At 39.1% G+C, this 14,615-nt stretch overlaps 1 protein-coding gene across 1 annotated transcript; it reads left to right on the top strand.

The window, feature by feature from the left end:
* Window positions 1-8,639, top strand: CDX4 (caudal type homeobox 4). Its single transcript, XM_062640097.1, has 3 exons — window positions 1-610; window positions 5,420-5,565; window positions 7,993-8,639. Exons 1-3 carry the CDS (start codon window positions 181-183, stop codon window positions 8,197-8,199), a joined length of 783 nt encoding a protein of 260 aa, XP_062496081.1. The 5' UTR covers window positions 1-180; the 3' UTR covers window positions 8,200-8,639.
* Window positions 8,640-14,615: the final 5,976 nt, after the last annotated feature.

Here is a 14,615-nt window from a genome sequence, read left to right as displayed (position 1 = left end):
TCTTGGTAAACCATTACCACCAGCACCTGGTGACACAGTTGATAATAAAAGAGGATGAAGTAGAAGATTCCAAGCAGAGTGGCATTATTAAAGAAAATCAAACACAATTCTATTGAAGCAGCAAAAGAAAATACGGAAGAACAAAATGTTGTGACAACGCATTTACGACCTGTGACAACCATGTATGTGAGCTCTCTCTTGGATAAGGAGAACAGCATGTATCCAGGATCTGCAAGGAGTAACAACAACCTGCCAGTGCAAAACTTTGTGTCTACTCCATCCTACCCAGATTACATGGGATACCATCATGTGCCAACTATGGACACCCACGGACAGCCTGCAGGAACCTGGGGATCCCACTATGGCCCGCAGAGGGAGGACTGGAACGCTTACGGCCCAGGACCTTCTAGCACAGTTGCTGCTGCTCAGATCAACAGCTCGTCTCCTGGACAGGTCTCCTACACTTCTGCTGATTACAGCTCCCTCCATCCCGCTGGATCTGGGGGGTTACCTCCTGTAGATACAATTAATACACAGCAAATCTCTCCCAACAGCCAAAGGCACAGCTCTTATGAATGGATGAGGAAAACAGTGCAAACTAATACTACTGGTAAGTGCATACTCAACTTTCAACCTGAGAAAGCATCTTCTGCTATCACTGATCTTACGAATAATTAACTTTACTCAAAGCACATAGGCTCATTTATGACAGTTATTTAACCTCCTGCTGTTTAATGCAGTTTTAACTAAATTTGCGCTAGTTTCACTTTCATCCTATAAAAGGCTTCACACGGTTACTACTGTGGAATGGCTCTTGTGTTTAGATAGAACTGCACCTCCCTCACATATCTTTGTCATAACTTTCTGTAAAGCTTTTTGAATGAAAACCATAGTTTTGAGACTGTTACAAAATAGTGGATGCAGCAACACTGAACAGTTACACGCAAAAATACTATGTAATGATTTTGTGCCACAAGGTAAATCTCAACATATAATCAGGTTGATCTGCTTAAATCTTTACATACTTTTCAATCTTTTAAAGGAAATTATGTGCTCTGATCCAACTGTAGTGATTATGCAGTTTTCTGCTGTTATTCCTGCGTCTTATTTTTCTACCTTGATTTATTAGGTGGGAAGAAATATTCCTAGAGCAGTAATCTGACCTGAATGATCAGCGCGGACTATTCTGTTTGCAGACCACATATCTCATCAGTTAAACTTGCTTTGCATTTAGTTTCAAATCGGTTTGAATGTATTTTTCTCACATAGCAGAATGTTGCAGCTTGCCAAAATTCCACAATTAAAAATCACTTTCTTGCAAGTGTCACTCACTGAAGCGCCTGATTTTGTCACAAGCTGCCTGCCATATGAACCTTTCAATGTATATTCCCAAGGTGTAAATTGGGTGTAGCAAGGATTGCTACATCTATTGTTAAGGTTAAAAGTCATAAGTGTGTGTTAGAGAGCATCAAAGGAAAGGTTCTAAAGAAAGAAGAGCAATTACAATTGGAGCAATCTTAGGAGACAGAAAATCAGCTCTGCTGCTTGAAACAAGTGGTTATTGCTCCAGAGCAAAATCAGTCTGGGAACTGTTTCTTACAGTTCCACCCTGTTTCCTCACAGTTATTATATAGAAAATGCCTAGTGAAGGTTAAGATAGCACAATGTCATCCTTCCACTCTGAGCCTCTACAAAGGTCTTCAAAGTCAGGTAGATTTATAATCTCCCCCCCATGTATACTCATGTAAATCAGCAGTTACTTCATTAACATCGTTGGAGATTTCCAGGTGTAGAAGTGATGCAAGACTTGAGCATAGACCAAATTCAATTCAGACCAGTGAATGTCAATGAGTCATACTGTCACTGCATTTTCTGTTTTAACATTCCTGAAGAATAACAGAGACTTCAAAATTCAAATCCTAGTTTTACACTTACTGCACAGATACAGAAAACCCCAAAAAGTTTCTCACACACTTGTTTACATTCATAAAATACATCTGCAGTTTAGAAAAGCAGTTAGGTGCTTAAATTCATCTCTAGTCTGAAAAGCATTTACACACATGCCAAAACACTTTATGGACAATACAGCACAGGTGAAACTGCCTATCAACAGATCCATGTCCTGAGGCTGCACATTCCTACAGCCCATTCTTTGAAGTGTTAAAACCAGCTCAGGACTTCACAGAACTGGGTTCAAGACATCAACCCAGCTTAAAAAAAGGGTTTGGGAGAGTAAAGCATGAAGGTGGCATTTTGCAAAGCAAGAAAATTAGAAATTTCAGTTTTCACTGGTGTTTTAATGTTCACCACAAAAAATGGGAAATTTTAACAGAGACACACAAAAAGTTATGAAAAATGAAAGGAAATTAAAAAACTAACAAGGCTAAACTTATCGATGCTTCTTTAGAAGATAATGTAAGAACAATGACTTGCTGCCATTATAACTATTCTTTGAAACAGACTTGCTCTGGTTTTCCCTACTGCCATACATTATTCATGATATCCAAGTGGCTGCTGGCTGCTTAATACAGTCATTGCTCCAAAATTCCAGAATTACCACCCTAAACTTTACTGTATATTTATATCCATAAATCTGTGTATGTCTTTAACTTCACTAGTGGCATGTACTCCCATAAATGTATGTGAGCAGCACGGAATAACAGAAATCCAAACACATGTAATTAAATGAGGGAGCCTACAAAAATATGGTCCTAAAGACCATGGGGATTATTTTGTGGGAGATGTTAAATGAGAATTTCCCCCCTCTAGTTAGACTCTATTAAATATGCCACATTCTTACTCAATATTCACATTTAGCATTTTATACACAAAATTAAATTGCAGAAAAAGTGAACTGGAAATTTACCTGACACAGTCAATTTCCAGGATGAAACAACACCACAAACACAGAAGTACTATATCCTCTCAACAGATAAAATGTGATTTGAAACTATAAATCCTTTTACTGAAGGACTGTAGCTGTATATTCAGAACCAAAGCTTTTATAACTTTAAATACACAGACACTGCAAACAGATGACGCAATAACAAATTTTAAAACACAAACATCAAAAGTGGGCTTGGTAAAGGTACCTTCCCAGACAGGCTCTCAAAATGGGACAAAGAACTTCCACAGAATTCCTCACAGTCCGACCCTGGTTTTAATAAAAGGCAATGACAAATGCCCTGTCAACTTATGTAAGAGCAGAACTTCAGACCAATTCATTTCTAAGCTCCATGTAATCAACAGTGTAAAATACATATTTCATGAGAGCAAGTGAGCCTTCAAGGCATGAAACTTACTGAAAAGAAGGTACCTAAACAAGGACCTAGAAAACAGGTTTTATATCTTTTAAAATTTCACATGAAACTTCATTTGAGAGTGACTCTTCTCAGAATGGGAATGGACTTGGAGGGGGCTAAACAAAAGGACAATGTAATTTTTATATTCAACTACAGCCAGCACATTTTGTGTTGTTGCTTAAGCAAGCAGTGATGTACATGTACTGCAGATTACATGACAGCAGAAGCAGAGCCAGAAAGCAAAATAGAAAAGCAGGAAAAAAGAAAAAGCCTCTGCTCTAATGCTAATTTATTTTGCTTTGTAAACTAGTTGTGACATCTCTTTTCCACTGGCCTACATTGTCTGAGTTTTTGAGGCCTATCTGTCATATTGAGGCAACAGACCCTTTTAACACTTCGCTTTGCTTTGATATGCAGTCTTGTCTCTTCCTTCTCCCTCTTTTCTTCAGGAGTTATATTGCCGGAAAGGGTGATGATTTTCACAGCAAATAAAGAGGCCTTCTCCCAGCTTTATTGTCTTCAGAAGAAATGCTCTGTGAATTTTATGACCAAGGGGAATGGGGAAAACTACTCCTTTTCTCCACCCCCTCAAATCATGGTTATATTTGCTGATTATAGTGAAGCCGGAATAACCCTGTTGAATTTTAACTTGTTTTCAAAGCTTCCCTCCTCAGCATTCAGTTTACAAGGAACCTGAATATCTCTACTATTGTTAACATTAGAACTATGACTTTGAGCAAATATTTCAAAGCCAACAGTTTGTATCTTGAAAAAAAAAATAAACTTAGTTTGATGATTGGTTTAGTCCTGTGAATTTAAGCAGGAAAACTTTGTACACTAGAAGTCAAAGTGACAGAGGATTTTGGAAAACATCTTTATGTGTATTTCAAAACGTCTTAAGCTGTGTCTACCTCTAGACTTCAGCTAAAAATATCCTAGTCTATCCTCAGTGTTGGTCCAAAACATGAGAACTGAGGAAAAAATATTCCTTCATCTATTCCTGTCCTTTTTTCCTCTGCTAAGATGAAAGAGTCTGACATTTGTTTAGGGCTTGTAAATTCCAAGCCAATTGGCTTGTGTTTCTGAATGTGAAAGGGTTTTTTGATAAGATCTCCTTGTCGCTCCTTTGTGTGGCGTGTGCTTCATCTTAACACCTCAATGGATTTTAGGGAACCACTTTAAAGGAGTCTTTGTCCTACAGTTTGTCCCAGAAAACTCACATCAAAAAAAAAACCAGGAAGATCAGAAGAAAAAGGAAAATTTTCTATTTGGCTGCTGAAAGTGCAAAGGAGAACAAATAAGTTGAAAAGTGATCTCTCTGTATTATTACACAAAGAACTGTTTAACAAAGTCAATGGAATGAGAGATACCTTCTAAACATCTACTAATGTTTCTCTTAACACTCTTTATCCAGTACATGTAAGAATATTTCTTTTACACATTAGAGAGGGGATGATACTGAAATCCTTTTACAAGTATTTTATTGCCTCGTCTTACAAATTGCCAAGTGCCTACAACTCTAAAGGGAAGCTCAGGACACAGAGCAGCCCAGTCACACCTCCACAGGCACTCAGCATCCTGCAAGACTCAACCTTTCCAAAGAAATAAATTCAAATTATTATTAGACTTCCAAGCATGCCCTGTGGCCACACAAGAAAGCAAAGGCTTTTCTAGGACACTTCTTTGTGCTAGAGAGGTGATCTTTACAAACTCAAAGAAAGAATCGGGACACAGTACAACTAAAGAAATTGTGACTGAACTTCAGTCTTGAAATCCTGTGCTTATGCCTGCCTACACACAAAGTGACTTCAATGAGCACTGAAATTAAACCCCTCTGAAATCAAATATAGCCAGCACCAATTATGTACTGCTGTGAATTACTGAAGATGCTTCAGGGTGTGTTTCACTTGAGATTTACATTTAAATGTATGTTTACAGAGAGAGCAAGATAAAGAGGGAAAGACAGTTACGATAACCAATATTCACTCGTTCACGCTGCACCTTGTGTTTTACCTCTGTAATACAGAAAACAATCCCATGCTGGAACTCCGTGGTCTGTAAAATGCTTGAAAGAAAAATCCAATTCAACATATTAATAATATTTCTTTCCTAAACAGGTAAAACAAGAACAAAAGAAAAGTACCGAGTTGTTTACACAGATCATCAGAGACTAGAATTAGAGAAGGAATTTCACTGCAACAGATATATTACGATAAGGAGAAAGTCAGAACTGGCAGCAAATCTGGGACTATCTGAAAGACAGGTACACAGAAACTCGTGTGCACCCATTCCCAAACGCTGCTGCTGCCAGGAACTGGAGCAGCATTCCCATTCTGGATCCAAAAGCAGTGTGAAGGCAACCAGGATATATTCTGAGTACACTGGAGACACAGAGAATACACTACACAAAGACAAATTAACAAATAGGCTGATTTGACAGAAACCTCCAATTATGGGTAACTAAAGATTAGGAACTCATTTGCACTAGAAGAAGTATTTATGTGCACAGCAGCTTGCAACACAGCTAGAATAGTTCTGACATTCACTTCTTGCACTCACACAAAATGGTGGCCAGAAAAAAAAAAAACAAAGCATGTGATGTATTTCAGCTGTAAGCCAGGAAAATGTAAACCCAGCATTCAAAGTGCAATCAAACAAGACATCTCTGCAATTTCTGTCACAAATTTATCAAAATCATTTGCACAGGCCACATTCCTCCTCAGTCAGGCAGATTTCAGCACATTTTAAGGAGTTTTTGCAACCTTTGATATTCAAGTCAGGATCTCTTTTTTGCTATTATGTTCATAGGGTCTTCACCTACAGTAGTAGTTCACAACCACCACATATGCAGGATGCTTTACTCTGTAAAATTTGGTGCCAAATATTTATGCTTATTGTACACATACATGTAGCCAGCACCACCCATTCAGGAAATTTCCAAGTGCACCTACTGCTTCTTTGGACAGCAGCTCTGCATTCATTCACATCAAGTACATATTTAAGCTCCATCCTTAACATAGCCGCCTGAGCTGGGGCCCAGGTGTCTTAGCTATACAAGGACTAGAGGAATTTGGGATAAAGAATTTCCTAAAATCACTGTGTTTGAAAGCACACAGGAAGATCAGCTCTGTAGTCTGCAAAGATAGTTACTGGTGAATTCAACCTTCCTTATGCAACAGAATTGCATTGGTTCTGCTACAGCTGGAGAATAAGGGAAGATTTGGCAATACTGAATATGGTATCTCCCACCATAGCAACCACATTTATTGCCCCCAGGTAAATTTAAAGAAGAGATCTTTCTGTTAAGAATTTTACAAACTTCTGCTCTTTCTGAATATACTGAACATATATATATATATAAAAATATATTCAGTTCGCTAAAATATTATCTCTTCCAGTGGCCTCAACTTCTGCATTCAGTCTGTGCAAGAGCACAAAATAGAAAGGGACCAATTGAGGCTGGAAGTGTAAGGATGCATAGATAAGCAATGAAGCACTGGATTCTTATCAACATTGTAGCGCAATGATGCTCAAGCACAGACCTGAATAGTACATAGATTATATTCCACAGACTGTAAGTGGCCCCAGAAAGTAACTCTAGAGAACAAGTCTGCTGGTGATGGGCTGCAGTTTGTTACACATTATGATAGAGCTGCATTGGAAAATTCTCAGAGAACTGCAGTTATGAAAGATTCCAAACCTCTACACAAGCTGGCTGACTTAGAACACAGGCACTCCTGGAGGAGCCAGTGATACTGCATGAAATCAGCACTTTGCTTTCACATAGTCATTGCTCTTAAAGCCATCCAATTTCTGACTGCAAATTCCCTTCAAGTATAATGCAGACAAAATAGATAACCTGGCTGCATTTCTACAAGACTCCTGACCAAGCTAAATGTTTGTTACTGTCACTAAGTTAATAAAACAGTATCTAGAAAATAAGAATGAGATTTTTAATACAAAGCAATGCTACAACCTTCTGTATCGTATTGTATTCAGCGCATTTTAAAGGATGTAACAAAAAAAGTAAAGTAACACAAAAAATGATGATGAGGAAAACACAAGCGGTGTTTCTATCTCCATTCACACTTTTGCACAAGGAAAGAAAATAGAGATACTTAAACTAAAAGTCTGAACAGAGAGAAAAGTTTAAACTCTTCATCAGGGACCGCAGCACAGGACAAGGGGTGATGGGTTTCAATTTAAACAGGGGAAGTTTAGGTTGGATATAAGGAAGAAGTTCTTTACTGTGAGGGTTGTGAGGCACTGTAGCAGGTTGCCCAAAGCGGTAAATGTGAGTCTAAATAAGTTGATTCCTACATTCTTAAACATAACACAGCAAGTTCACTTTACACCAAGTCTAAGAAAATCACTTTACACTAAGAAAAAAAAGTCATTTTCTGTTGATTATGATGCAGAAAATTCACAGGGAGTAACCAAAAACTATTTTGCTGCACAAATCCAGTGTTTTGGTGGCTTTTTGGGTTTGGGGGTTTGGTTTAGTTTTGTTTGGGGTTTATGGGGTTTTGTGGGGGTTCTTTGTGGTTTTTGCTGTTTTCTTTGTTTGGGTTTCTTGGGTTTTCTTTCTTGCTTTTATAATTTTAACGTATCTAAATTTTCACTGTTATTATTACTATAAAAAAGTTGACCACTGCTTTGAACTAATTGGGCATCATTTGTAACAACACAGGTGAAAATCTGGTTCCAAAACCGTCGAGCGAAAGAAAGAAAACTGATCAAGAAGAAAATCTCTCAGTTTGATGGCAGCGGGGGCTCAGCTCAGAGTGACTCTGGGTCACTCAGTCCAAATGAAATATCCAGTTCTCTGTTCCCACCACCACATGGAATAAATGGATTACAGCCTAATGGCATTCACCAGGTCATAGTTTCAGAATGAACAGAAGGATTCTCCCATCAACCCCCACCCAAACACTCAGCTTTGCAAGAGGCCATTCTCATGTAAATGTCTTCAGAGTGCTGATTTCTAAGTACAGGATCTGGGACTATTATCAAAACGTTTTAATTATTGCAGAAACCTCAGGGAACTTGTGCTGCTAAGATTCACCACTCAAAATCCTTGAGGAGGAGGGAATTTCTTTCAGACACTGACCCAAAGATGATACAACTGAAGATTCAAGTAAACATAGTTCTTGTCTAATCATATAGACACAGAAAACTAAGTGAACTGATTATAAAATAGAGTACTATTGCATAAGATATAAGATGCTGGGTGTATGTGGTTTGTTACATGTTATGTAATTAAACTGTAGATGTTAATTAATATTCACACTTATGTGTACTGAGAAAATGCTACTTTTGAAAACAACAGAAACATTTTAAACACAGTGTTGCTGTACCAACACTTTGCATTTAATGAAATGAAACAAATCAACACAGAAGAATGGCAAGTGAAGAGCTGTAACATACACCACCTTATTCATTAGACTTGTACACTAGAAACGCATGAGTTAACTTAAAATTTCTCTTCTAATTTATGCCAAAAGTGAAATAAAAAGCTTATATGATTATTTACCAGGTTTCCATTCAACACACTTAGTATTTATTGCCACCTTGCAGTGTCTAAGCAAGCTCCAGCCTGTCTTCTTCACCTGCCAGGCAGGTAGGAAACACCATGCTGTTCTGAGCCACTGAAGCCACTGACTGTACTTCAAAACCACCACAGTTCATAAAGGAAATAGTCTAAATGAGACTAGTTTAGGTGTCAGATGTGATACAAAGCACCTCCTATGATATGTTCAAAATCTGCGTTGCCAATAAAAGTGCTTCTCTTTTTTATTATCTTCACCCTGAATTTTGTCCATCAGGTCTGTCTTAAATGTATTCAAAGTATGTATTAATAAATATTTGGAGGAGACAGTCTCTTTCATGCACTAAGTAATGATCTCTAAGCCTAAAAACTGTATCAGATTATCTTCTCTGGCTACTGCTTAGTCAAATAAAAAGGTATTCCCCCTATTTTGTACCATGCATAACTACCCCATATCCAGATCACAATGTCCCTTTAAATCTAAGGGCAGTGGCATAACTGTTTCTCAAAATAATCCAATTTAATAATCCCAATTATTAAATTCTTTTAGACTAGCCAGGATAATTTTTATTAAACTTGATTACAGAACTATTAAACATGCAGTCATATCACCACATCAGGAGGGTGGTAAGCCATAAAGAAGGGAAAAAGGCAAGCAGCTGAAAGAAGAAAATCCTTACTGTGTCTCTGACAGGTTTGGACACTCTAAGCGATTGTAGCCTACACCATTACATTTTTGCCAGAAAATGTCATCCCAAATCAAAACACGGTTCAGAATGACACACTGGCACATTTCAATGCCCTTTAAAGACTACAAAACAGCCTGACAGAGTCCATCCTACATTCATGTTCTGCCAAGATTAGCATGGGAGCCCAAAGAACAGGGTATGCGCTGGGTGGAGGCAACTTAACCAAGTCCCTCCATGGCTATTATTTTCTGGGCAGCTGTGTTTGACTCTCCTACATTGCTTATGTAAAAGAAGAGCTTCAGAAGATGTGATCCAGCCCTTGTATTTAATTTTTGTATTTAGGTGGGTGAGAAGAAACACTAAAGGCTATAAGTAACATTTCCCAGTATTTATCTTTCTTCCTTTGAAGACTTCTCCAGGACTTTAGCTACACTGTCCTTTAGCACCTACTAAAATAATAATGAATCAAACACAATCCTCACCCAGTGGGTATCTTCCCCAGGCTCTCCATTTCCTGCCTCTTCCACTTTATGTAAATAGAAAACCATCTCACTGTTTAAATTCAGCTGTTTCATTGGTATTTCAAGTTTGCAAAGTAATGAGCCACTTCAACACCATGCTGATATCAAAAGAAAACTGTGCATCACACAACTGCCTAATGCCAGCAAATCCCTCCTGACATTTATTTGAATCATCTTTATTCTTACGAGAAACCTGCAGAAATGCCAAAGCTTTGGGAACAATTGCCTTTCTCAGGCCTAATGTCTATAAATACTTAATCAAGAAGGAACGTTTTACTACAAACTGTTCATGGTGACACTTAATGCAGCAGTTAATAAAGCAAAATCACTGTGCTAACTTCTAAGTATTAATCTGTGGCAGAAAATAAAGAAAATTATAGATTTGTGTGTTATAGAAATGACAAGATACTTTAGACTAGAAATGGGAAAGGACCTTATTATATTTTTAAAAATCATGATATACAGAGAAGAGAGCATAACAAACCCAACTGGCTGCTTGTAGCAGTAATAAGGGTAAAAAACCTGGATCAGAAACTTGATAACCTCTTGAAACTGATTTTGAGAATCAATCTGCCTCCACATTAAGCACTGTCAGTAAAAGCAGCAAGAGCTGCAGACCCCTGCACATAGCCAAAAACCTTCCAGCCATTGCAAAATATTTGTATTACAAAAACAGTTTCACTAAACTTCTCAAATCACCTGCAACTTTCCTTATCAAATGAACCTAGCCAAATTTGCCTAATGAGTTACACATTTCTATTTCTAAACAAAAGAATGCAATGAGATGCTGGATGCCCACAGAAGGGGAAAAAGAACTCTACTACTCACAGAAATTACCAGGGTCTTTTTCTCATGATAAATTCCACAAGATTTAGCAGGACCACCTATAAACTGGTTACAGATCCCAGTCAAAAGTTATGATTTTATTTCCCAACGAGGAAACCAGTAGGTAATGGCAACATTTTGGGAGTGATTTAAAAAAAAGCCTCAGGTACTTATCAATCAGTCATCTTGATACCTGGTTCATCATCTACATCCAACACAAAACACACCTTTATGTTCAGTCATGTGTAAAAGCCCTGTCCAGCCCCTCATACCAGAGGTATGGCTGCAGCACAGCTATCCTGCAAATTTTGTATTGAGTTATTTAATACACTTGCAGACCATTTTCAAGCTTTCCCTTCATGTAGCGCTGTATGCATTCTGCTACAGAGTTACTGCCTAGTGCCATGACAAATTCTCCAGATGTGACTTGAGTTCTGTGCTCAGGAAGGACCACTTACTGCATCTGCTTCTCTTGGAAGAGAAGAAAGTGCAAAAATCAACTTGGAAAGCAACGTAAGGCTCCAGCAGCCTCACACATGCAGGGCAGCCAAGAAAACAAAGCTTAACTGAACAGGTTTGAAAGCAGCACTGAAAGTGCTTGCTCCCCGAAACACTTCTAAGCATAAACACAGATGTTCTGACATCATTACAGCTTAACTTGCTTCTGTGTCAAGTAAATCCTGATTCCAACTGAGGTAAGTTTGCCAAAGCTGCTCATGAGTCACACAGGTGGGAACAGTTCTTAGGAAAACTGCTCTTTTTACATTGTACAATGATTTTACATCAGCGGAAATAACATGTACCTCATTATTAACCACTACATCCGAACAGTTGATTTGTTGTACAAGTTTATCTCAGTCTTCCCAGAACTTTTCCCATTAGGAACTAAAGAAAAAAAGCTAACCAGGGAAAACTTCTTGAGCCAGTATTGATCAAGAAGCACAACAGTTTTCCCACCAGCCTTGAAATACCATTGTCCAGACTTCAAAAGTATATTCCTATTATACAACATCTTCCTTCATTGAAACATTATATGTCTGAACAGTGAATTATGACAGCCAACATGACATCTCTTGCTGCATATTCTTTCTTCTGAATAATGACAGCGTGGTGGCGACTGATGCAGAACAAAGAAGGAAAAAATATACTGAAAGAAGCATTGGTATGTCTCAGGTCTACATTAGCAGCCACTTTTCCATGTTCTTGCAACATGGCTGTATTTAATACTGTGCTTTGTTTTAACTCCTATCTTTCCTGAACTCTTAGTGTTTCACGCTGTCTGTAAGAACATTTTTTAGTCAATAAAGGAAGTGATTTGGGTGGATAAACATTGCCAGAGACCATCATCTCTCCATAAATCATTCTGTTTTTATGACATAATTTTATCTAATAAACAACAACCTAAAAGAAATATTAAAACTGAGGCATATAAATATTTCTTCCTGTGAAGCCATAAAGTTTGATATATCATACTGAAAAAATTCCCTACAGTATTCACATCAAACTCAACACTAAGCAGCATTCTTCAAATACAGATATGGGCTACGAAAGCTATTTTTCTAAAATGGCCTATTTTTACCCAGTCATCATTCCTGTTAGGAGAGAGTACTCAAAAAATAGAAGAAAAATGTCTACTGAAACTTCAGCTGAACTTTGACTTCAACCTATTAATTAAAAAGCATAAGCTGTTAAATATGAAGGTAGGATATCAAAGTACCTCTTCAATTACAGAGATTTCCTTTCTGGGTTTGCTAATACCTCAGACACTCATTATAAAGAGGTCACACAGCAGATTATGCCAAAACTTTTGATGCTTCAATTCAGAAAGTTATTTTGCTATGTGTTTCATCACTGAGAGTTCACAGCTTAACTCCACCAACTGCTCACTTCTGCCTCAACAGCCATTCAAGTGCCTGTAACATTCGGTTATTTATTAAATTAGTGCACCAGATGCATTACAATGCAGGCTTTGCAATTAAACATGCACGACCAATGCTGGATCTGTCACTGCTCACCACACCTTCCTCCACCACCTGCATCTCATCATTTACATATCAACATTAAAGCTGCGAATTCCTGCAGACAAGTAGATGGGTTTTTATTTCACTTCACAGTACACATATTGCTTGTCTCTCATTTTGTTTTATCCTTCTAGAATTCTCAGCAGTTATTCATTTGAAGAAAACAGAACCCATGCAAGGCACAGGAACTGGGCCTGGCTTTACAGACTCCAAGATGGGGTCCTAAGCACTGTAAAAAAATTTAGCACAAATTTCTTAAAGGGCTTGATCCACATCCCAAGTCAGTGCAAAACCGCTTATCCCAGTGACAGCTGGCTCACACCAGTAGTGCACAGCATCAAGACCATATGGAATGCCAGACTACATCACAAGCTGCCTCTTTTGCTCTCTTTATTCACCAGAGCAGGCTGTGGAATGCTCCTCAGCCACCTGCAACTGTCCATTCCCACAGTTTACCTTTCTCCCTTATGTATCTGAGTGTTAAACAGAGCAATATGCATAAACCAAAATAGGTTTAACTCCCTCTCTGGCCTGTGCAGCAAGTTATTAGATTGTGATTTAACTGCAACTCCACATGAAATGGGTAATATGCTGAAGTAAGAGTAAGTGACACTGATAAAACTGTAGTCAATGCAATTTTGCTTTCAGAAGCAGCAAGATTTTTCATAATCAAGTAACCTGTACCTTGCTTCAGCCTAAATCATTCTGAAAAACAACAGCAAAGATGTTTTATGAGGGAAGTCTTCTCCTAAACCCAGCAGAAAGAGATAGAGACCCATTCTCCTTCTTTTAGGATGAGATGAGCTGAGCTTCCTTCCTTGTGGTAGCTGTGGGTCAGGAATTCATATTTGGCCACAAACCAAATCCATTACTTTATGGTAGCTACGTTTAAAAAGCCCAAAACCAAAGAACCCACAAACCCTCTCTGAATCTCATTTCTGATTCCTATATTGCAACTACAAACACCAACGCTTTCATGGTTTACTTTCCACTTGCAGCAAGTGACTAATGAAGTGCTAATCTGACTGATCTTACCTCAGTAATAACTCACACCTGTGTGCTAGGGACATTCTTCCCCTCTCAACTATTCCAAGACATTTTTTGTCCCTAATTTGGTATTCCTACATAGATTTTCTTCCCTCTCACCACTCCATTACCCTGCACAGAACCCAAATCCCAAACGGACCAACAAACCCCAACCAACCGTCTCCAAAATTAGGGGAAACTCAACGTGCCTCGTCGTGAAAACCATGCCCTTTTCGCCCACCTTCACCTCGGCCACGCTGGCAGTAGAAACTACACAAGCAGGCGGTGAAAAGCGAGAAGGGAAGAGGGAAAAAACATCTACCGGCTGTTTTTATTAAAACCGCCTCATTAGTACACCTATGAAGGGGCTTACTCCATGAGGAGCACCGTCCGCCGTGCCCACAGCCAACTGAGCAGCCGCCGCCATCGTCTTCCCTCAGCAGCCCCCTCAGGACCTCGCTGCGCCTTGTGGTGAGGCGGGAAGGGCGCGCGCGCCCGACGCACGACGACGGCCTCCTATGAGCGGGACCCACCACAGCTCGCCTGCCCGCCGCTGCGGACAGCACCTCCCGGGACACCGCGGCGGGTGCAGGTGATACCGCCTGCCCGGAGGGCTGCCCGGTGCTCGGCCCCGGCTCGCAACAGAAGGGAGGAGCCGTCGAGGTACCCCGCGGAACGTGCAC

Source organism: Pezoporus occidentalis, unplaced genomic scaffold (genome assembly GCF_034315485.1).
Source record: "Pezoporus occidentalis ecotype Australia unplaced genomic scaffold, CSIRO_AGI_Poc_V1 ctg63, whole genome shotgun sequence".
Taxonomy (NCBI): Eukaryota; Metazoa; Chordata; class Aves; order Psittaciformes; family Psittacidae; genus Pezoporus; species Pezoporus occidentalis.
The sequence above is the reverse complement of the archived record's forward strand: the minus strand, read 5'-3'. Positions and strand labels throughout refer to the sequence as shown.